We start from the raw sequence: 23,232 nt of genomic DNA, 5'->3' as shown, positions 1-23,232 counted from the left end.
GCGAGCTGGGAGCAAATGGCACTGGTTCTTTGCTAAAGTGGGAGGCTGAGTTCGGGAGAGAACTGGAGAGCTGTGTGGTACTAGGTGCAACATATTTCGAAAGAAGTAACAAGATTTCAAGAATTCCCAAAAGGCAAGATCGACTTCACGAGTCTAGTTTGGCCACAGATGAGCTGAAGTTGAGGGTCGCATGGATGATATCGTGTTTGTTTGCTGCATCCGCCAGGCATTGCTTGTTGAAACAGATCATTGCAGACAATCCTATGATGCTTCGGAGCTTGGTAATTGAGGATGGGAGTAAACAAGGGAGGCTACGTATGGGGGAAGATCAATTTAAGGAGTTGAGAAAGTGTGTGAACACGCGGCCGCCATTGGAGAGGACTAAGCTTCCAGCTATTTGCATAAAGCTATGGTATGTGCCTCTGTTAGAGCTTCCAGCTTCTGGGTGTGTGATGAAGGGAGCTACACTTATTGTGATTAGGCCACTGAATCAAGTGATGAAGATGAAGAGTGATGGCGATCTGTTGGCAGGTGCTTTTGATGGAGAGGAGGAAGCAGAGGCTCTTTGTGAAGCTGTGAGGGAGATTTTGAAAGAGAAGAAGCCTTACTTGATGGAGATGAATTCATTTTAATTTGTAGGAGTACAAATTTTTCTCTTATCAAATGGAATTTTATGCTTTCTTGTAGTTTATAAACCTGAGTCACAAATGCTTCATGTGTATTACTTTAAATATTTTATTTTTTTAATTATATTTGATTTTACTAACATGAATGATTACAAAATCCATGAACATCGCCCAAGCAAAGAGGCAGTTGACTTAACCAAAATGGGAGACCCATGATTAATTGGGTTGGTCATACTATATAAAAATAAGTGCAACCTTTCTCAGCTATACCCACATGGGTTAACTACTTTTATCACTCAGAAAAGTGTCTTGACTCTAGACCCACAAAACAAAGGGCCCCCTACGGTTGCAATCAAATTGACCCCAGTTGCTAATACCCTGATACTCAAACTCAGTTAATCTTCTCTTGCACCCAGAATGAACTCACAATCCCTTGATAACAATGGAAATAGACAACCCACTCCTGCCCATTTATTAGTAATTGCTTAGGCTTGGGCCACTTGGCAAGGTTTGGCAGTGTAGGGAAGGAAGTTGTCTTGTCCCAATTGCATTCATCATTAAATTGAATTAGTGATGAGTCCTCTGTGGCACATGTCCTATTTTAATTTTTAAGAGCAAATATGGTAGGTACAAATCAATTAATAGTAGGTCCCACTATTGAAAAGTAATGTGAACACTTTGCCAATATTTGGATCCACAGAAGTATGGGTACAGTTTCAACATGAGGCTCCAATCCAACCTCAAGCCTCTTTGGTTTAAACAATCATTTTGTATCATTAGAGTTAAGTTTTTTTAATCGGAGTTTAATTTGGATCGAGATTAGAGTAAGATTTAAACAACCTAAACCTAACATGAATTTGATTTAATATTTTTATAATATTTATAATGTTTCTTATCCTATATAATATTATTCGTTTTTTTTAAATATCATTTTATATGATATAAAAATTTATAGTTATTCTTTAGTTATTATTTTAAAATTTTATCTTATTTATTATTTAAATTTTCATATAAATACATTAAAATAAAATAATAGATAGAATTTAAATTATGCAACCCTCAAACTTAAAAAAATAAGGTTGGATTAGATTTGAGTTAAGTATTTTGGATTAAAATTCAAATTGGCTTGAGTTCAAGTTGATTATTTCTTCATTTTGATTGGGTTCGGGTTAGTCATCAACCTGACCAAGTTGTAGCCTTACACAAAACTGCCAAAAAAAATAAAGTAAAAGTAAAAAATATATAATAAAATAAAAATTTTAATGTTTTTTATTTATTTAATATTTTCCTAAAACTATTCAAATAGCATCATCCTATATCTTAATTTTATTATTTTGTATTTTTATTCATTGATTTTTATTTTAATATTAATTTTTTTGTATCCCCATCTCCCTATCTACATTTTAATATTATCTTCCCTAATAATAATGTATCGTCAACACCAAGATGCATCACTTTCCATGGCATTGACAAATTATTATTAGCTTTTGGTACCACATTTTAGCTTACACGTCCGGTTAGATAAGCTTGCCACGCAGACGAATATCCACTTTTCGTTTTAAAACCATGGGTACCAAATCAGACAAAGAAAATTCTTCAATGTCGGCATACATTTTGGGTGGATTATTCCACGGTGTAAAGTCAATATGATCTGTATCATTCATTGCTTTGTTCCTAGGCGTGTATACAAGAACTTGAAGACCACTTTGAGTGCCTATCTGATGAAGTCCTTCCTCTCATCTTCAACAGAGTCCTAGACGCCAAATCTCTCTGCAGGTGCTATGCAGTCTCCAAGCGATTTTCTGCCCTTATTCCCCAGACTACCATATATGGTTCTTCTTGAAAGTTGTCCTCCCAAATCCATACCCAACCAAGGCTTGTTTGTGGACTTCTTAAAGATTCTTGTCAGACCCCTTCAATTCCTTCAACAAATAGTCCTCCAAAAATCGTCTGGGACCTTGGATTTGAGTGAAGATTCAGTACACCAAATTGCTGGAGTTCTAAAACATTTCAGTGAAATAAATTGTCTGCATATCCAACTTCCTTGTCATGGTGGTGGGCTCAGATCATCAAACAGCGCTGATTCTTTGCTGAAATGGAAAGCTGAGTTTGGGAGGGAGCTTGAAAGCTGTGTGTTACTTGGTGCAACATCTTTCCAAAGAAATGACACAATTTCAAGCATTCATGAGGAGTACTACAAATCATTGACTGCTGATGAGCTGAAACTGAGAGTTATGTGGATGATATCGAGTTTGTTTGCTGCTTCTGCAAGGCATTGCTTGTTGAAACAGTTTGTTGACAACAATGATCATAAGATGCTTCGTGGTGTGGTGATTGCTGATGCAAGTAAACAAGGGAGGCTATGGATGAGACAGGAACTGCTTGAGGAGTTGAGAACTTGTGTAAACTCATCAATGGAGAGGACTAGGGTTCCAGCTCTGAGGGTGAAGCTGTAGTACGTGTCTGTGCTGGAGTTACCAGAATCAGGCCGTGTAATGCAAGGAGCGACGCTTGTCATCATCGGATGGCCGGTACCGGTTGATCCATAGATGAAAATGGAGAGTGATAGTGATTTTCTGGCAGGGGCGCCGGCTTTTCATGGGGAGGAATAGGAGGAGGCTTTTAATGAAGCAATGAGAGAGATGGTGAAGGACAAGAAGCTATACATTATGGAGATTAATTCATTTTAAGTTTTAGTACTTAGAAATTTTACTTTCTCTTGTACATAAAATTACAATTAATAAATAATTCACTAAATATGCTAAGAAGGCATAAAGATTGACCTAACCGGAAACTCTTTCTTCTTAGGGTGTATCGTGACTTTGTTGAGGGCATGATAATCAATGCATAACCAGAGTTAACCGTCTTACTTCCATTAACTAAAAATGTTATTGGTGGTGGTCACTTTGGTGAACCAAATTGATTGGACCAGTTGCTAGGTTGTTTTTCCTTTCTCCTTGTCCTTAATTGGGGCATGTTAGAGTTTCATTTGTCTTCAATTTTGTGTTACAAAACAAAATTTGAATAATTTTCAATTCACCTCAAATAATAAGTGAATAAACACTCACTCCGTCATGCTTGCTTATTATTGGATCACCTCAAAAATTGTATTGGGCCTTTAATGACTCAAATCTTCAACCTTAGATCACCAAAAAATAAAAAATAAAATTCTTTAAATAATGCTTTTCAAAGATTGAGAGATGGAGTTCTTCTTAGGCTATAAAGATGGCCGATCCCATGTCCTAACTATTCAATTTTAAAACTTATTATATATATATATAACAATTATTATCTTAACTTTACAAAATAATCTCCAAAAACATGATATACATAATGAACAACATGAAAATTAGCCAACAAGGTTCAAACGTTCTACATGGAATGTTTGAATATTAAGGAGAATGCTTGAACATTCCTTGATGATGAGTATTTGAAAGTCTTGAAAGATGTTTGGATGCTCTCTTCGATTGTTCGATTGTTCGATTGATCGAAAGTCTTGAACATTCGTTTGTCAAACCTAAGTTATATAGTTTTTTTATAGTTATTAATAATGTTTAAACCTTAATAACTCAAATATATACATACTTAGAAATTAATTTATTAACCTTGAAACCGTTGAAATTAATTGCCCTTGGAAATATGATGTATTGATCCTTCACAGTAGGAAATGGAACAAAATTATCAACCTAAAACTTAAAACATCAATAGATACCCTAGTAGACAAAGAAAGAAAACTCAATAATAATCTATTTAAAGAAAGAAGAAAAGGTTCTATTTGTTGCGATGACCATAAGGGCAGTTGTAAATGAGTATAAAATAGCTCATTTAACTACAGCTCACATTCCTTTCAATTTGTCCTTTCGATGAATAGTTGTGATAAGCTAGACTTATAATCAGAGCCAATTCTACAAATTGACTTCTTCAACCACTACGATTTTCCTCGATATTATCATTGAATACACGTGAGAGTATGAGTTGTTTTCATCCTAACTTCCTAATGGGATAGAGCCCTTAAAGCATGATATGAGTAACAATAAATAGATTTTATTAATATTTATATTATAATTTTGATTTTATTTTCACTCTCTCATTTATGTATTGTGATGATGAGCATTCAGGTCTACATCACTTGTAGTTTAAATGGCCTAGGTGTGTTAAGAGTTTCATAGAAGATAATGTGTGTGGTTACACATTGGACATAACCTATAATAAAACATGATATTGGTTATTAGATAGTGATGATTTACCAAATTACTATATTATATATTATATGAGCTCTCAACTTTGAAAGAAGATTGAACTAGTACTACAGTTTTTAGTGGCTTTGACATCCTACAAATGAAACCCTAAAGATGTCATATATTTCCTAAGAAATGGGTTATTATTGATTAAAGTAGGTGATAATAGATATTTTCAAGATATATATCATGATTTCTCATGGGTTTGAGGTAGTGTGCCTCTTTGAGTGGAATTTTAAACAAAAAAAATGGGCTCATGACCAATTTTGAGGTCTATAGTGAGTTGAAAGAATAAATTAATATGCATCAACTTGAGGGATTCATTATTACTAAAAAGTTTAAACAATTTTTTAGGTAGTGGTATAAAAGGTTTAATACTTTTATGATGAGTAATGGTTAATATAAGAGTTAGTAAACAATTGTGTTTATCACAAGGAATTGTTTGATAATCCTTTCATTTATATTATTGTTATATATTCATGATATGTTAATTGCCTTCAAGAATATATTTGAGATCAACAAGTTAAAAACTCAACTTAGGGGAGAGTTTGAAATAAAATACTTTGAAGCTACAAAGAAAATATTAGGTATACATGGAGATTCATAAAGATTGAGAAGCATTGAAATTGTACTTACCACAAAAGAAGTACATTGAGAAAGTATTAGAACACTTTAGAATGCAAGGGTCAAAACCACTACATAATCTTGTAATAGCTCACTTCAAGCTTTCAAGTACTTTATGACCACAAATTGAGGAAGAAGGGAAGTGCATGTCAAACGTTCCTTATGCTAGTATATATACATGTATACTATAGTTTGTAATAGGCCAAATATTTCACATGCAGTAGTGTGGTGAGTATATATATAGCTCACCCTGGAAAAATCCATTGGCAAGTAATGAAATGGATACTTTGATAATTGAAAAGAACATTGCATGTTGTCTTTGTATATGATAAAAGTAGTGACACACATCTTTGAAGCAATTGTTGGTTATGTTGATTCTAACTATGGTGAAGATTTGGATGGAAGAAGATTTCTAACAAAGTATGTATTCACTTCATGTGGTAGTGTTATTGGTTGGAAAATAACCTTACATGGCAACCACAAAAGCAATGAAAAAAATCTATTTAGCCTAGGAGTTTGGTTAGCGATTTAGGCTTATAATATGAGTTGATTGTTGTATATTATGATAGCCAAAGTGTCATACATTTGATTAAAAATTAAATGTCTCATGAGATGACCAAAAATATTGATGTTAGAATACATTTCATTACTAGTGATGTTATTGCACAAAGTGCTATTGAATATAGTGAAAAAGATCCTTATTGTGGATAATCCAACACATATGATGATTGTTCCTACAATTAAGTTCAAGCCTTGCCTAGGCCTAATCAGTGTTGGTAGTATTTGAAAGCCCCTTAGAGGTGTGGGAGCAAAGCAACAAGGGAGACTTTTAGGTTTGTGTGATATTTAGAATTTAGGTCAAAGTGGAAATTATTATAAAATGTTTCAAATTTTTATTTTGAGTTAATTGGAAAGTCATTGATAATTTCTTACCATGATATTCATGTAAAGAAGTTTCCTATTATCATAAAGGAAATCTTATGTGATAAGATATTGTTTTATGAATAAACATCTTTGACAATTCACTATAAAAGAAAATAGAAAAGTCAATCATGATGCTTCATACAATTAATTTTCAATATAAAAGCTTCTTACGTGATTAAGAAAATATATTAGAAGATATAGTATCTTTCGGGGTGTAATTGAGATCCTGGGATCTAAGATTTTTAGGGTTGCAATCTTTTTCAACAATAATGAAAGTTCTTCTTTATCTTCACCCAGAAATATAGACTTTAAATGAAACCATATAAATCATCGTATCATCATGTATGTTTTGTGTGTTTACTATTTTTCTTCTTCTTTTTTTTCTCCCAATTAGTATTCTTCGTCAATTGTTAATGACAAAACAAACTTTTGGTTAAGAAAGCACTTAAACCCTTGCTAAACCTTGGTAAAATTGACTTAGGAGAAGGTTTGGGCTGTTTTCAGCTGCCAGAGAAGAGGGAAATGCCCTGGTCCCAACCGCATTAATCATCTGATCAATGACTGGGTCATGACTCACACCAATTATATACATGTGCATAACCACCATTCTCGCCTACTTTGAATAGAACTGGTAGGTATATATTAACAAATAATAATGGGTAATCCAATGTGCATACTTTTCATATGCAGTCGGTCTCATTCATCTCCTGGCTAGTTGGATGAGGCTGCCATGTCAGCAATCCTCTGCAATTTCTTTCTGTTTTTTTTTTTTTTTTTCCAGCCGCGGTGTCACCAAACCTGAGAAAGCAAATTCAAAGAAGGAAACATAAACCCAAAAAAAAAAAAGAACACGTGTTGGTTCAAAGACATTTGCCTGTTAATTTCGGGCCGCGTAACCGCCCAGAAAGCCTTCTAGGAACCGCCACAGACAGACGTACAAATATTATATATGGGAAGCACAGGTGAATCCTAGTCCAGAACAAGAGGATCGAAGACCAACTCCCTTTTCATCATCTTTGACAGAAATTAAGGAATGAATGAGGATCAAGGCCCAGATGATCATTTTGATCGCCTCTCAGATGAGCTTGTCACCCTCATCTTCAACAAGGTCCTGGACGCCAAGTCCCTCTGCAGGTGCTCTGTGGTCTCCAAGCGATTCGCTTCCCTTATTCCCCAAACCGACAATGTTTCACTCATAGTTCCTTCTTCAAACAACTCCAAACCCAAGCGTGGTACTTTTTTCATCGTCTTCCTAAAGTATCTGGTCGGCAAATTCATCACCAAACCGCTTCAGTTCCTGTACCAAACAGTCGTCCCAAAACTGTCGGTGAACTCAGATGAAGATGAAACATACCAGTTTACCACGGAAGTTCTAAGGAATTTCATTAACATTAAGAGGCTGAGTATTCAACTTCCTTGCCATGGCGACGAGCTGGGGTCCAAGGGTACTGATTATTTCCTTAGGTGGAAAGCTGAGTTTGGGAGAGAACTCGAGAGCTGTGTGGTACTAGGGGCAACATCTTTCCATAGAAGTAGCTCAACTCCAAGTTCTCACAAAAAGCACAAGCAACTTCATGAGCCCATGTCGGCAACCGACGAGCTGAAGACGAGAGTTGTGTGGATGATATCAAGTTTGATTGCAGCATCCACAAGGCACTGGTTGTTGAAACAGATCATTGCAGACATCCCCATGAATCCCCAGAGTGTAATGATTTCAGATTCGAGTAAACAAGGAAGGCTGATCATGGGAGAAGAACAATTCAAGGAGCTGAGAAGAAGCATGAACCCCACAGCACCAGTGGAGAGAACAATGGTTCCAGCAGTGCGTGTGAAACTGTGGCATGTGCCCGTCCTAGAGTTGCCAGCTTCTGGGCGTGTGATGAATGGGGCAACGCTTATTGTCATCAGACCAGCGGAGAGGACGATGAAAATGGAGAGTGAGGATGAAGGTTTGGGAGATTGTTTTGAGGGGGAAGAGGAAGAAGAGGATTTGAGGGAAGCTGTGAGAGAGATGCTGAAGGAGAAGAAGCCTTACAAGATTGAGATGGATTCATTATAAGTCTTGGCATTACAAAATTTACTTGTAATTAAGATAATGAAGATAGTAATCCATTTTTTAATTCATTTTATTGTTTGATTATTTTTTAAATAAAAATAAATTGGTAATATTTATTATTTTATTATCCAACTTATCTAATTTTCTCTTCATTTTTTTTATGTTCGAAAAGCTTGCATGTGTCCTTTGGATGATATTGATTTTCTTTAAATAAATGTTTTTCCACAAATTTCCATGAATCAATCCATATGTATCCAGGAGGATTCGAGAGAAAAGAAAAGGATCGGGTGGAGGAGAAAGATATACAACAAAATTGAAAATGGCTGATAAACAAGAAGCAGTCAATCAAAATTACATTGCAAATATCCAGAGCTGACTAACCAGTTGAAGAACTCTATACACAGACTATGTGACCATAACCCAATTTTTAAGGCCAAACCAGCTCCACAGAGACCCTCATCTCCTCCTTGGGTTCTTGATCAACCATGGTGGAGTACTCTGCTGTCACCCTTTTGGCATTTGAGGAAGAAGAAGAAGAACATGAAGAAGGCAGTGATGTTGCAGCATATGGGTCAGTGGTTTGGGGTTTGAGAAGTTCAGACAAGAGAAGAACAAGAGAAGCCATGAAACTTGATAATGGGGGGGTGGGGGGTTGGTTTGAGGGTTTTGTGAGTAACCATGTTTGATATAAAGAGGGAGAGAAGGGATTGGAAGAAGTTAAAGAGCCAGCTGTTTTGGATGTGGGTTTTTAATTTTCTCACTGTTTTGATGCCAAAACCATGGACTTGAGTGTCGGCTGGCTGGTGGTTTCAACTTTCCATATCAAGCCTTTCAGCCTTCCAATGCCCCTTGTATTTCTCAATGTCCTTTCAAGAAAACATCTGCGCCCCTTTTCCTTAAATCATGTGTCCAATATTCAGCTGGCTGATGTCACTGAATGTGGCCCCACTTTTTTATTTTATAAATTTAGATGACTCTGCTAGAAGGTACTCTAATAACCTATATCAATATTTCTAATATTATATTATATAATAAATGATTATTTTCAAAGTAGCATTTATGGAGTGTTACTATAGGAATCATTTAAATTAATTCCCTAGGGCTATGTTTGCTTGGGGAAAAGTACCCAGGAAAGAAAAATATTTTCTCATACTTAATTTCATCATGAAAAATATTTAAAAAAAAAAATTCTAGGTGTTCTGAAAAACATTTTGTTTTGAGAATTTGATCTGAAAACAGATGACTTTTTTTTAGAACAAATTCTAGGTTTTCCATTTCATTCTCTGGAGAAACATCAAGCTTTTCTAGACTTTCTTTCCTTTGGAATTCTATGAAACGTCTCACTGAAATCCATGCCATACATATTTCATGACAAAAGAAGTTCCACCCAACAATCAAGCTTACTATTTAATAGCAAAGGGAGCTTCAACCCCAGGCATACTTTAATATTTATGTGCAAAACACATACCATGAACAGATAGAAATGCTAGTAACTTCATATAGTTTCAGGCTTCTTTTAAAACCAAAAGTAAGGACTATCAGTTACAGTATGTTCTGTACATAAGCATAGAGAAAACAGTGCAGTAAAGATGCATTCTGGTAATACTTGTTTCAAGCTCTATGAATACTTTGATTGTTCTCCAAAGGGAAGTTCTAAAATGAGCACAAGATTAGCAATTGAATTCAAGGATCCAATATGTATAACATGGATGAGAGGTGTTGGGTCAGTTCTTACGAGCAAAAGCTGCTGCAATCCCGCCCACCACGACTCCTACAACTGTTGCAGCAATACCTATACCGATTACACCATCTGCATTTTTTAGGGGAAAAAAAATACAATGTCAGTGGTTCCAGAAACTCAGGTCAAAGGACAAATGAAGGGCAAGGATGATATATATCAATTCCTACCTTTCTTAATTCGGTCTTCAATTGTTTTCTTAAGGGTTTGGGCCTGCCTCCAATCAGGTGCAATCTGCAAAAAACACACTCATGTAATATAATGCAATATTGCAAACACAATTATGAGAAGAGTGGACTGCACTGCCCAAACCACGTTGTTATGTATGTACTTAATAAGAACATATGCATTATGGAGATCCGATAGTTTGAAAGGATGAAATTAGAGCACAGGTATGATTAGAAAACTCAGACAATGTAGAAGAAACATCATAAAGCAATTGTTAATGGAATGAACAAACAAGTTGAAAGCTGTAACAATTGAAGATCAGACCTCCAAACAGCATTCCACAAGCTGCCTACTCCTTGAATAGTCCCCACTTCTGTAATACCCAACAGCAATAAGGTACATCTTTTCTCTCTTCTGCAGGGGACTGTTAGTGCCAGCCAATGAAGCTGCCATTGACAAGTTTTTGAGTCATCAGACACTCGAAACATCATTCAGGGAAATTCAACCCCACAGGAAAGAAGCCAAGTGGGACAAAGAATTGGGTGGGGGAAGAGAGAGAGAGAGAGAGAGAGAGAGAGATTCTGAATTTGCATATATTTGTTCACACCTTCAAGCATTGCTATACCACGTTGCACATCTTCTGGCCGTCTTGAGTGAACAAGAGCCCATGATAAACGCATGATACAGTCGCTCTTCAATTCATCAGAAGAACCTTTTCCAGCCTCGGCAACTTCTCTCTCGCAACCCTATGAATGCATTAGAAGTCAAAAACACGATAAGAAACAGAATGAACAAATCATCAAATGAGCATGATGTAGCATGATTCATTAAAATGCAGCAGTGCTTTTAGCAACAGTCACAGAGCTCAGCCACCACCAAAGCCCTTAACCCACAAATTGCAGGGGAACACAAACCTCCTCCCAACTGACTGAACAAAATTTCCTTCCCTCCTGAGGAATTCTCCAAAGAAAATTCCTCTACAACTTTTTCAATGTCTTTGCCACTAAGAAAGTAAAATGGAAATAAAATACATGGTAAGCTAGAAAGCATGCTTTTGATGAGGGTCATGTCAGCCCCTTTAACAAACATTGTTTTTCCCATCATGCAAGTTCTCTCAAAATCTTTCAATTGCAACTGAAAACTCATCTAGCTTTCAAGGGTAAACCCAATGGGACCATTTCAGAAGAAGATGGAAGCCACTCTATGCTACAACCCCAAAAGTGCCGATATCCAGCCTCCATTCTCTCAGCGTTCACTATCAACTGAGTCTTCTCCAAGTGCATTTTCAAGCTTGAGATCACCTTGAAACACAATGAAACATTAAAACATATAGCTGTTACACTTCCACTTCTACTGAAGCTATATTATCATCTGTGTGTAACAAGCAATCAGCCTCACCTCGTTCTCCCTACCCTACAACTAAAAACTAGAATCATACCCCATCTGTGGCTTGCCCTGGCGTCCTACTCTAAGCCTCAAATCACCAAAATGAACAATAAAGCAGGCAACAGATCGCACTGAGAAAGCCCTCCCACTGTTGAAAATCTAGTCAAACTCCTTTTCACCAGAATTGGGAAATACGATTCTATATCCAGCTCCTCAACCTCTCCGTAAAATCCATACTCTCCAGCAGATACATCATGTACCTCGTCTATCTCCCAGCTTGTAGGTCAGTCTCAAGCCCAAGCATTCATTACCACCCAAACTGCCTTCAAAAACCATCTGCCATGTACCAAGGCCCTATGAGTTACTGAAACTACCTTCCCAACAGAACCACCACCAACCAAGCTTGAATCTTTGCCAAAAGTTGATAAACAAACCCAAAACCCACAAACTAAAACCCTAAAAATGTAATAAAAGTCAAATTGATGCCTTCACAGCCTCATACAGAATATTTCTCTTTCAGCTGCCAATTAACATTCCAATATTTCACTTCTTTTCGAGTATTTTCCCATAAACCAAACGTCCCTTAGCTCGAAAATGTACCCAACTTGTACAAATGTGATTGTTATACAGCAGGGTTCATATTTGAAAACTGAAAATTCCAAATCAACCAAGAACAAAAGCAAAAGAATTAATATAAAAATAAAACGATGTTTCTGGTTGCAAGGAATTGAAATAGGTAACTCGAATTCGGCCAAGAACACAACATCCAGAAAAAAACCAAAAAAAAGAAAAAAAAATCCACAGAAGAAACCAAAATCCAAACGAAACTCAATTCCCAGAAAGAAGAACAAAGAAAGAACAAAATCTGAGACCCAGATGGAATTTAGTGTAGGGAAAGCACTTACAGCGACGATGTCACCGTCGCACCATGGGATCTGATCGGCGCCGGTGAAAAAGTTGCCGACGGAATCCAACAATTTTCCTATCTTTGCTTCCATTTTTGGCTCAAGGATCACACGCAGAGTCTTGCACCCCACCCCACACGCAGTGTCTTAACCCCACCCCCACTTGTAGTCCTTGTGGGGCAAGACTAAGGCCATCCCAAAATCATTAATTTTAACAATATAATTATAATTATAATTAATTGTATTTTTATATATTTTAAAATTTATTTAATCTTTTTATAAAAAAAATAAAAATAAAATAAATGTATTTAAAATCATTTATAAAAATAATTTATTAACTTTAATTATAAAATATAAGAATTATCAGATTATGGGAACGGATCGAGAAGACCTGTCGATTCTTCTTCTCATTATTTTATTTTATAATAATTTCTTTTTCAAAATTACTATGAAGAATAAAAATATTAAAAAAATCATTAACATTTTTTGTATTACCATAAAATAAATATAATTAAAATTAATTATAAATTTATAAATTTTTACATTTATTTAATCTTTATAAATAAAAATAAAAATAAATTCAAAAATAATATATTGGTTTTAAATCTTTTTTTTTTTTTTCTTTTCTTTTCTTTCATATTTCCTTTTTTTTTTTTTTTCAATAAAGACAAAATAACAAAGATGGATTAGAAGACACAAATGGCAGATGAGCATGATGATGTTTATTGATCTACCACCAAATATTCTGCATCATCCGTTTGTTGCAAGGAAATACACCCAGAAAGAATTGAACACAAGAAATTACAACACCAAACTTTAATGGTACAGACACTGCTGACAAGGTAAAGCTCGGCCTTCCTCGCTGAAATCTAGGTCTCTAGGTCACTGAGGAACCGATTCTACTTCCCAGTCACCAACTTCTCTATGGCCATAAACACTGTACAAATATGCACCCTGCAATGTAAGCATCAATTGCCAACCAAGACACTGCACATGGAATTGTAAATGATGAAATCCCGCCAACTTTCAGGAGCCGCAAAATAACCAACTGAACGAGTCTTGATAGCTTCCCATGATTCTGGCATTAACAACATTGAGCTTGTTATCATCTCATGTCAGAGTTCTTACAACTTTCACTTGGATTTCGCCCTGCTCTGTGATTAAAGGAAGTGGGTGGGCTTTTTTCTGGAGTTTTTGCCCTCTACTAGTAAAGTTCTTGTCTTCTTAAGCAAATTTCATCAGAAGATACTAAATTTTCCTCATCATGCTTTAGCAATTCCCCGTTTCCACTGCAGAGTCGTGCTGACAATGAAGAAGATAGAGGTGGATGATAGATACCTGATTCCAATAAAAAATATTCATGCAAATAATTCAAGATTTAATATGGTAAAAGTGAACATCAGAAAGGATGGGAATGCAAAAATTTACCACGCACCTCTAAAGGATGAATCCTCATAGTCTTTGGTCACATTCAATAAGATGGTTCCAGAGAGCACAACAATAAAGCCGCATATTTCTGATATGATGCTTCCTCCACTTTGACCATCCCAATCCTGAAATAACATTTTTCAACTCATAAGCTGGGTAGTCATATTGCAATTAATGATTCGATTAACTCTTGGCTGGTAGAGGAACCAGTTTCATTACAGGGTTGCTCAAAGATAAGCTTGGTGAGTTTTTGGACCAACTGTTTGCTTTGGGAAAGCCAGGTTCATAAAGAAAGATCCATCTGAGAAAAAAGGTGGAAGGTTCACAAAGCCTTGATAACTTAATCCTCCTAAGGTAGGCACCACTCCATTTTTCAGCCTATTAATTGGTGTAGTAGGAGCACACCCATCAATATTTTCTTTCATCAAGTTCCAACCCTATAGCTCCTTCTCAATCCGAACCCAATCAATTCAAAATAACTTGCACTTTCTGCCACCCTCTCATAGAGTATTCTTGCCAAAGGCATAAATTTCATCAGCGGCCAGAAGGCTATGAGCCCAAACCCAGTTTATAAACCTGAGTTCAAGCCACTGCTTTGGTCAAAGCGTTATGGTCACCTTCAGAATTCATGTCTCAACTCAACAAGATGAAGCTAAGTTTGTGAAACTGCCTTGTACTTAATAAAGCAAACCTAAAAATGAAGCTATATTTGCTAAAAAGTTATAGGTTGGAGGAAACAGCATCCAGCATAAGATGCCACTGATAAAGAAGACAATACCTTGAACATTATCACACTAGCAAGGATTGTAAGTGATGTGAACATGACATAATATATGGGGGACACAACTGCAGTGTTGAAAGTATCAAGAGCCTGAAACATCAGAAAAATGTTGTGAGAGAAAAAACTTTTGATCAGAAAATTTATGTCCAGTAGCATCAATCCATATTCAAGTGAAACATCCTTTAAGAATAGAATCAGAAGCTGAAGGCTCATGTGGCAAGGATGTCATTACTACTGTGATGGAATCAACTCTTGGTGGATGAATGGTGAGAAAGTATCTGTTAAAGTCTTAAAGAACAATTTGCCAATAAAAATATTCTGAAAGATCAACTCCAATATATTCAATTACAAAGTGGAATGCAGCACAGATGCCCAATTGCTTACTCTCTCAACATCAAACAGAAATGGAGCATTGAGCATCTTCTTCCTGATTTTACACATTGACCGTGTGGCTCTTTCAAGGAGAGGATCTTGCCATCTGGAATCTTGAAACAGATCAAGTGATACTCTTGCACTTACCACAACCACTTGGATTTGTTTTCTTGGCACACATTAAGTTTAATTTAGAGCCTGAATGCAGGTTACTTATGGTATCCAAGCAACAGTTTGCATACAAACGAATCCACCAGTCTCATTCATAGAGAAACAAGAGAGGACCTTGTCAGCTAGGGACTTTTGTCAACGCAATGAACATGGAAATATGCTGACATCACATCCATACAAATGAATTTGTGAAGCCAGACACTTGGTAGTGCAGCTAATGCTCATGATCTCAGCACACTTGAGTGCAGAATACATCCCATGCAGGCTTTTGATTGACTGGCTGTGGGAAAAAAAAATTTAAATTTCTCCTCATAAAAACTAGAGAACCATATGGCCACTTTTCTTGCAAACTTTGCTTTTCCCTTTCTAGAAGTGAAAAAAATTGCACCATGGAGTGAACTAATAATGGACAAGCAAGAGAGGTTTCCCTTTGGATCAACCTTTGTGAAGGAAGTAAGAATCATTTCTCTAGGCCTTGTCCAATTTATCATATCCTTTCCTGTTCTTTCCAGTCAAATTTTTATGGAAATCAAAAGCTCCTCCAAAGGTCAAGGCCTTTGCTTGGTTAGTAGAGAATAAAAAGATAAATACCAATAACATGCTACAATTGAGAAGACCCTATGAGTCTCTTAGTTCTCATTGGTGCATATTATCCATGGAAAGTGGAGAATCAATCGACCATCTCTTTCTACATTCCCTATTAACATTGGAACTTTGGCACATGCTTTTCGATATAACCAAGATGGTTTGAGTTCAAGCCTAGGAGTATTTATGATATGATGACTATTTCATATAGAGGTTTGGAGAGCTCCATCAAAGGCAAGACCCTTCGCTTGCCTCACTATACTTTGGATTGTGTGACAAGAGAGAAATGCTAGGATCTTTGAGGAAAAGTGGAGAACAGAAGAAAATTTGTTGGATCTACTTCACTTTAATTCCTACTTGTGGGCCTCTTGTACTGTCACTTTTAAAGGTGTTCCACTGAATGTTATTCAACTCAGTTGGTGTTCAGTTTGTAATTCAAAAGGGGTGGATAACTTTGAGAGATTTTGAGCCCGGTCTTGAGGAGATTTGTATATGCCTATGTGTATAGTCCTCCTTGTATAGCAAAACTGTTTAGTTTTTTGTTTTATGTGGGGAGGACCTCACATCCTTCTCTTGTACTTTTTTCATATTTAATATATTTCATGTTTCTTATCAAAAAAAGGAAGTAAGAATCATGGTTGCATGGTAACTTTTGTCATGGAGCACATGCAATGATAAAGGTTGACATATATAAACGAATTGCCAACTTGTCTAGTTAAGGGTTTATGTGGGATCTATTGCATTGCACTATTTTTATTTTATTTTTTTTGTTAATCGAGGAACCTTCCATGGCCAAGCTCTTAGGACTCTCCATGGGGACCCAAACCTCGAGGTGCTAACCGCCCCGCAACAACCAGTACCAGGTAAATTTAGGGTATCATCAATGGCAAGATTCAAACCCAAGACCATGTGCCACTTACTAGGACCACACTTTCCAGTATTCACCCTGACCAACTGGGCTACCCTTGCGTGTCTATTGCATTGCACATTTGAGAGAGACATGTGTAACTAGAAATAAGAAGAAATTGATGATCGAGATATTAAAGCAGGCATGTCTCTAAAGTTTGCCACCACAATTCATTTTTATTGATCCTTTTTTGGAGATCAAAGGTCTATATCAAGATAAATACTCCATTCTTGATAGAAGCAACTCTCAGATCCATTGAAAAAGACCAATGAGTCTGATTCCACCAATAGACATCCTAATGACTGTTAAGAAGCTTTCCATCCTGATGAAAGCCCTTAGTAAACAAATTCTCAGTGATTACTAAGGGGATGTTTTAAGCAAGAACTAAAATGTTGACAGTGTTATCAGTGACAATACTGATGTTAATATCAACCTGCAGGAGTCCCGCAGCCATTAGCACCCTTTTTGAGATAGAATGAGCGTACAAGTGAAAGTTAATAGTAAAACAGATAAATTTTCAGCAGAACTCCAAGAATGGTGAAAGAGGAGATAATTAACAATTTGAATTAAATATTGAAAATGAAAGATAAACATGGAAAATATATGTGTGTTGTGTCATGTGTGTTAAGGGAATGAGAGAAAGAGAGAAGCACACACAAGTACCCATATAAAAACCGTTTGCTAATAGACCATTCAATACTTGATTCTTACATCTAAAAGACACTATAAAGAAGGAATGATAAATTCACAAACAAGAAAATCCAATAGTGTCACACCAGACTATGAAGTCAAACTAATTTTTTTATCAAATTAAATTAACAAAACTATCTATAGCCATATTTTGTTAAACCCAAATAAGCTATACATACGCTCTTTGATTATAATATATCCTTAAACCTTAGTTTAATAGCAATAGTTTATATTTCACAACAATTAACTACATTGCACAAAATTTACGTTTGATAATATTTTATGAAATAGAATTAACCAGACATTTAGAAGCGCATGATCGTCATGATACATTTATTTATTATTACCCTACTTCAATACAGTTTTCAAGGAACTTTCAAGCCTATGGCTTGTAGCAGATGAGGCTATGCTGAGTTCTAGTGAGTTCCAAGATATTTGTATGGAATGGTAGAAAAAGAAGCTCAGAAGTACCCATGATGTTGAATTGGTGAGACTTGGGTAGATCCTGTCCATTGTACTTTACTAACAAATGAGGAGGCAGCTCTCCTAAACCATTAGGAAACCTAGTGTAGCAGAGGTTTTGATGAGACAACCACCCATTCTACACCTAAAATTTTGAATGTTTTGATTCAAGATATAAAAGAAATTTTTAAAACTCCACATTGGTTGCAACCAGGTCCATGATTGGTGTTAGAACAAGAATTTAGAAGTAGGGATGAAAAGTTCATGTATCTGAGGAAGCATGAGACAGAAGTGCCTGGGGAACTTCAGTGAGAAACTCAGACATCACACTGGACACAGTACTGTAAGGACATAGAGGGCCCTTAATAAGACAAATGTTTCACCATTATAATTTTTGGGAAGGGAATGTTGATCAAAACATGTCATGCCTGCATCTAAAATCTTCACCACTTAAATAGAACCTCCTAGATTAATTGAAGTGTACAATGATGAAACCATTTTCCAGTGAAGTTCATAAATAACAGCCCCTGAAGGTCAAGCTTATGCAAATGCGAATACATTGCAAAAGGCAAGTTAGGAAAAAGAAAATGCAAATACTCAGCCAGTAACCAGTTCGTCTGGTGATTGAGGTGAAAAATTTTAAACTATTTGGTCATCCTAATCTACAGAATTCTTTTAAACTCACAACAGATGTGCCTGCTTATGCTTTTGAAGCCCAACAAGCAAAAGTTATAACCACAAAGAGGAAAACAAAGCTTGTGCATGACTAATTGAATCATCTAATAAATTAGCAGTAGCACTTCATTACCAACCTTGTTGAGATAATTCATCTGTGTGATGACACAAATAGCCACCACCACCATGAAAAACCAAGTCTCCGGAAAGATTAACTGGTTCTTTCCCTCAAAGGTCAACTTCAGTGAAGTTCCCAGGGCTTTCACACTCATCACCTGCAAATTGACCAAAAACAAAATTCAGAAACCACAGATGAATGAGAATGCAAAAGCCAGTTCTTTCATCCAAATCATCCCACTTCCAGAAGAAATACCTAAACCAACTGGCCTTTGAAAAAGTCAAACAGGTTTTTTGAAAGGTAGAATCCCAGATAAAATAAAGTTTGGTTATTACCGAAAGAGAATTACCATGTCAAAATCTAAGAATGTTAAAAAGCCAATCATTTCAAAGCTAAAAAAAATTAAAGTTAAAAAAATAAGCTACAGACATTGAAATAGCCACAAGTTTGTGGAAGTTTACGCAAGTTCACGCTGAGGTTCAAAGAAAGGCTCAAAGTATCAAGTTTGCAATGCTAGGTCAGAAAAATATAATATAATAAACAAAAGTATCACAGTAATTCCATCTCATTTTTACCGAGAGAGACCCCATCAATGAACAAATGCCGGTGAAAACTAGGACATTCGTGCTTCCACATTGTGGTGCAAAATGGAAGATGAGAATGAAAACCACCACGACCACAGAACCCACATAAAGCAGAAAAGCTGAAATGAAAAATTAAATGTAGTTTGTAGTCAAGAGAGATTAATATGAATCCATAAAAATGAATTTCAACAAGGAGAAAAACTAACCTGTTTGTGTTGCCATATTCCATATTTCTTGAACAGATGAGATAGAACGCTCCTGTGGTGCATGGATAACAATTATGACAGAACCAGAAATGCACATAACACAGCCCAAAATCCCTAGTTTGTGCAACCTCTCCTTCAAGATAAAGTGTGCCAACACCGCACTGCAGCAAACCATTCAAAACATCATAAACCAACCAACAAGGCCATTCGAGTGTTAACTCATAAAGAAATTGAATGCACTACTGATTACCTGACAATGATACTTAATGCCCCAAGAGGGGTAACAAGAACAGCTGGGGCGAATGCATATGCCACAAAATTAGCAACCTCTCCCACAATCACTACATCAGAAATCATACATACAACAAGAGATATTCTGCAAACAGTCAGTGAAGAACGAAAGTCCATGGTGAATCATGTGTCCTCACACTGGTTAAGAGTTGCTAACAGTGGCTACAAAATAACCCATAAAACTACATTCTAACCATTTTCTTTTGGTCGGTTTATTTCACCAATAGAAAGGCAGATACAAAGGGAAAGGAAACCTCTTAAGAAAAAGGTCATCCTAAGCATTTTCCTTCCCCCTTCAATCTTTCCCAGAACCAAATACAGAAGTGTGACAGCAAAAAGTAAAAATGAAAACCAAAGAGAGATTAATTTCCATTTTGAAGAATTAATTCCTGATGTTTTAGCAACTATCCAAAGCATCAAAGATCATAATCAAATCGACAACTACAATTCAAAATAAATCCAAATAGCACATTATGAAACCAAATTAAAATGCCCAAACAGTTAAAGTTGTTGACATGATCATAGGGGTCCCAAACCTAAAGTAAACAAGAAAAAACAAAATAACCAAAACCCACAAAAATTCAAACAAACCTAATAGAAAACACTTACTTGTGATCATGCCCAACCACCATAAAGGCTCCAATAGATAAGCATACCCACCAACTCCTGCAGTATTCAAGCAATCAAACACATACCCAATTGAGAAAACCAAAAACCCATCTCAAAAAGAAAAAAATCAAAACTTGACAAAATTGAAAACACACAAGAAAACTCACCAGCTCTAACCCCAGAAACAGCAGCTGCTCTTCTAAGGCCTTTCTTCTTGATGATGAAGCTTGCGCCTATGAACCCACTTGATAACAGTGCCAAAACAAAGCCCTTGAAATTGTTTGTTGAGAAACCCCCCATGTTGAATCTCTCTCTCTTTTTCTCCTCCTCCTCTTCATTGAAATATCCCAATCACAGCCACTTCGCACATCATCACCTCATCAATCTTCTCTGTAATTCTGGTTACGCCATATGGGGAGAAAATCCTTTGTCTACAACCACCACACCTATTTCTTTTAAAAACATCAACCCGGCTGCTAAATCAGGACCATCCATGACGACCTCAAAGATCACATTGGCTTTTAAAGTGGGGTAGTATGGGTTGGCAGATGGAGACGCACAAACAGTTGGTCTGTCCGCCACTGCATTGGAATATCCCCCTAAATTCTAAAATCTAACCTCCAATCCCAGCACACCAAAACTTTTCAAGATTCTTTGGGTGGTTAAATCAGGACCGTAGATCATGACGTCTAATACTTTTTGTAGGGAATTTCAGTTGAGGTGGGGTTGTGGTGGAAGGTGATAAATGAGTTGGCAGGTGAGGGAATACAAACAGTTTCTGTGTGGGGGAGTGTAGTGGAATATTCCCAGAAAAGAAGGATCCGATGATGTGCTTAGTGGGCCATTAACAAAAGCCACACGTTTTGTGGATATATTTGTTTCTTTATGGGCCTGGGCCCATTTCATCATGATTAAACCCTATCAAAACAGAAACTTTCCATCATTGGGGGTTTGAAAAATGTGAGATGTTTTCCTTATGTTGATGGCTTCTTCAATTTTAATTTTGATTTTTAAGATTTTCTAGAGTAGATTATTTAAGCAAAAGTAAAATAATTTCAGAAGTATAATACTAAAAACGTTTTCAAGGATATATAAACCTTGAAAAACGAAAACAAATTCAAAATAACATTCATATCAACGACAAGACCATGTGGATGGCCTTGGAAAAATGAAAATAAAATAAGTCTTAATATGCCAAATAATATTTAAGTATCCCATTGAAAAATGAAAAATAAATTTAAGACCACGTCATTAAGGAAAAATGAGCCTTCCAAAAAAACACTAGGAATATTAAATCTTAACCATTAACTAAATTTTTTTATTTTATTTAATTTTACATCCCAATCCCAAAATTAATGAAAATAAGGCTTAAGGACAAAAAAATAAGACTTAAGGACAAATTTAAAATAATATACTAGCCCTTACGAGTAAAATTGAACCTTAACCATTTTAGAGAACCATTAAATTAAATTTAAGGACATGTGCCCATTGAACAATAAAATAAATAAATAAATAAATAAATTGTTGTCCTTCTAGCAAAGCATGTGAATGAAGCAACTCATATTGGAGTAGAAGCTTTCAGCCATATGATTAATCAACTTCTTCATGATGTTATGAATTAATGAAAAATTAAAAATATAAATTAATAGTACATTTTATATAAAATAGAGTAAAATTAACATACTTCATTTTAAATTACTTTTAAAGTTTTTAAATTTTGAGGAAGTAAAAATGTTTTCATACCCCAATGTTTTTAAATGAGTTTTAGTAGTATTAATAAAAAAATTATTTCTAGCAAAAACTCTATTTTAATTTATGTTCATGTTTAATAAAAACTTTAAAATACTAACCTTATATTTTAAAAATTATGATTTTGAATGGGACTTCACTTTTCAATTAAGCAGAAGTTATCTCATTAATCATCATTTAAGAGGTTTAATTTATTTATCATTCTTAAACTGTAGTTAAATTAATTTTAAAATAATTAAACTTAAAATCAAAGTTAACTTCCATCAAATTGATTATACAAACCAAATGAAATTGACATTAATCAAGTTTGATTTAGTTTGAGAATTTTTTTTTTTATTAGAATGTTGGTTCAGTTTTAATTCAAGCATAAATTGATCATATCGGTCTAGCTTATTTTATTTTTTATTTTTATTTTCCATAAACTGACCAAATGACTTCCTATTTTTGTCTTGTTTGAAATTGTTTTTGTTTTTGCCTTTAACTAGAAGTTGTAACTAAAGCCAAAAGTTATCATTTTTAAGCGGTAATATTGGCATTATTAAATATTAATTATTTATTTTTGGATAAATCAAAATGAGACTTTTGTAAAAAAGTATTATTTTCTTGGCTTTCATATCAACTTTTTTTTTCTTCTATGCTCTTTGAACAAAATTGGTCAAACACAAAACTCTTATTAAATTTAAAAAGAACAAAAAAAATTAAAAATCTTAGAAGTCAAGACACAAGATACTTTAAGTTTTTGAGTCATAATTCTACTCCCTTAAAGGGCATATTTGAAACATAGTGACTTAGAGATGGTATTTTTTTTTTCTCAATTCTAAATAGTATTAAGTATTAGATTGTTTGTTTTTTTAATATTTTATTTTTATTAAGTATTAAAAAATAAAAATTAATATATTATTTTTTCTGTTTAGAAAAAATCAAATATTTTATCTTTTT

At 35.3% G+C, this 23,232-nt stretch overlaps 3 protein-coding genes across 4 annotated transcripts; 1 reads left to right on the top strand and 2 right to left on the bottom strand.

Annotated features, from left to right (window-relative positions):
- The first annotated feature begins 7,445 nt into the window (after nt 1-7,445).
- LOC100256828 (F-box protein At5g46170) lies at nt 7,446-8,471 on the top strand. Its single transcript, XM_002279422.3, has one exon. It carries the CDS (start codon nt 7,446-7,448, stop codon nt 8,469-8,471), a length of 1,026 nt encoding a protein of 341 aa, XP_002279458.1.
- A 1,467-nt stretch (nt 8,472-9,938) lies between these two features.
- LOC100251692 (mitochondrial fission 1 protein A) lies at nt 9,939-12,887 on the bottom strand. The gene is made up of 5 exons (XM_010653194.2): nt 12,666-12,887; nt 10,982-11,120; nt 10,699-10,820; nt 10,377-10,440; nt 9,939-10,278 (listed from the first exon to the last, which is right to left on the bottom strand). The coding sequence occupies exons 1-5, from the start codon at nt 12,756-12,758 to the stop codon at nt 10,193-10,195; spliced, it is 504 nt and encodes a 167-aa protein (XP_010651496.1). The 5' UTR covers nt 12,759-12,887; the 3' UTR covers nt 9,939-10,192.
- A 478-nt stretch (nt 12,888-13,365) lies between these two features.
- On the bottom strand, nt 13,366-21,256 carry LOC100246553 (probable magnesium transporter NIPA6). 2 transcript variants are annotated; one of them, XM_002279559.5, is made up of 9 exons: nt 20,712-21,256; nt 20,545-20,601; nt 19,895-19,985; nt 19,645-19,805; nt 19,430-19,557; nt 18,874-19,011; nt 14,872-14,964; nt 14,101-14,218; nt 13,366-14,003 (listed from the first exon to the last, which is right to left on the bottom strand). In XM_002279559.5, exons 1-9 carry the CDS (start codon nt 20,842-20,844, stop codon nt 13,870-13,872), a joined length of 1,053 nt encoding a protein of 350 aa, XP_002279595.1. In that variant the 5' UTR covers nt 20,845-21,256; the 3' UTR covers nt 13,366-13,869. The 2 variants fall into 2 exon arrangements, with proteins under 2 accessions (XP_002279595.1, XP_010651497.1); XM_010653195.3 differs by lacking the exon at nt 20,712-21,256 and having other exon boundaries at nt 19,895-20,020.
- Between the last annotated feature and the right edge of the window lie 1,976 nt (nt 21,257-23,232).

This window comes from Vitis vinifera, chromosome 6 (genome assembly GCF_030704535.1).
Source record: "Vitis vinifera cultivar Pinot Noir 40024 chromosome 6, ASM3070453v1".
NCBI lineage: Eukaryota > Viridiplantae > Streptophyta > Magnoliopsida > Vitales > Vitaceae > Vitis > Vitis vinifera.
Note: the sequence above shows the minus strand (reverse complement) of the source record. Positions and strands in the feature narration are given on the sequence as shown.

Coding starts and splice junctions, on each gene's coding strand:
- LOC100256828 (XM_002279422.3), top strand. CDS start 7,446: ATGAATGAGGATCAAGGCCCAGATGATCATTTTGATCGCCTCTCAGAT.
- LOC100246553 (XM_002279559.5), bottom strand. CDS start 20,844: ATGGGGGGTTTCTCAACAAACAATTTCAAGGGCTTTGTTTTGGCACTG. Junction 19,558..19,644: donor GAATATGGCAACACAAACAG/GTTAGTTTTTCT, acceptor TTTTCATTTCAG/CTTTTCTGCTTTATGTGGGT. Junction 14,965..18,873: donor AGATGAATTATCTCAACAAG/GTTGGTAATGAA, acceptor CTGATGTTTCAG/GCTCTTGATACTTTCAACAC.
- LOC100251692 (XM_010653194.2), bottom strand. CDS start 12,758: ATGGAAGCAAAGATAGGAAAATTGTTGGATTCCGTCGGCAACTTTTTC. Junction 11,121..12,665: donor GCGACGGTGACATCGTCGCT/GTAAGTGCTTTC, acceptor ATGCATTCATAG/GGTTGCGAGAGAGAAGTTGC. Junction 10,821..10,981: donor TGGTATAGCAATGCTTGAAG/GTGTGAACAAAT, acceptor TGTCAATGGCAG/CTTCATTGGCTGGCACTAAC.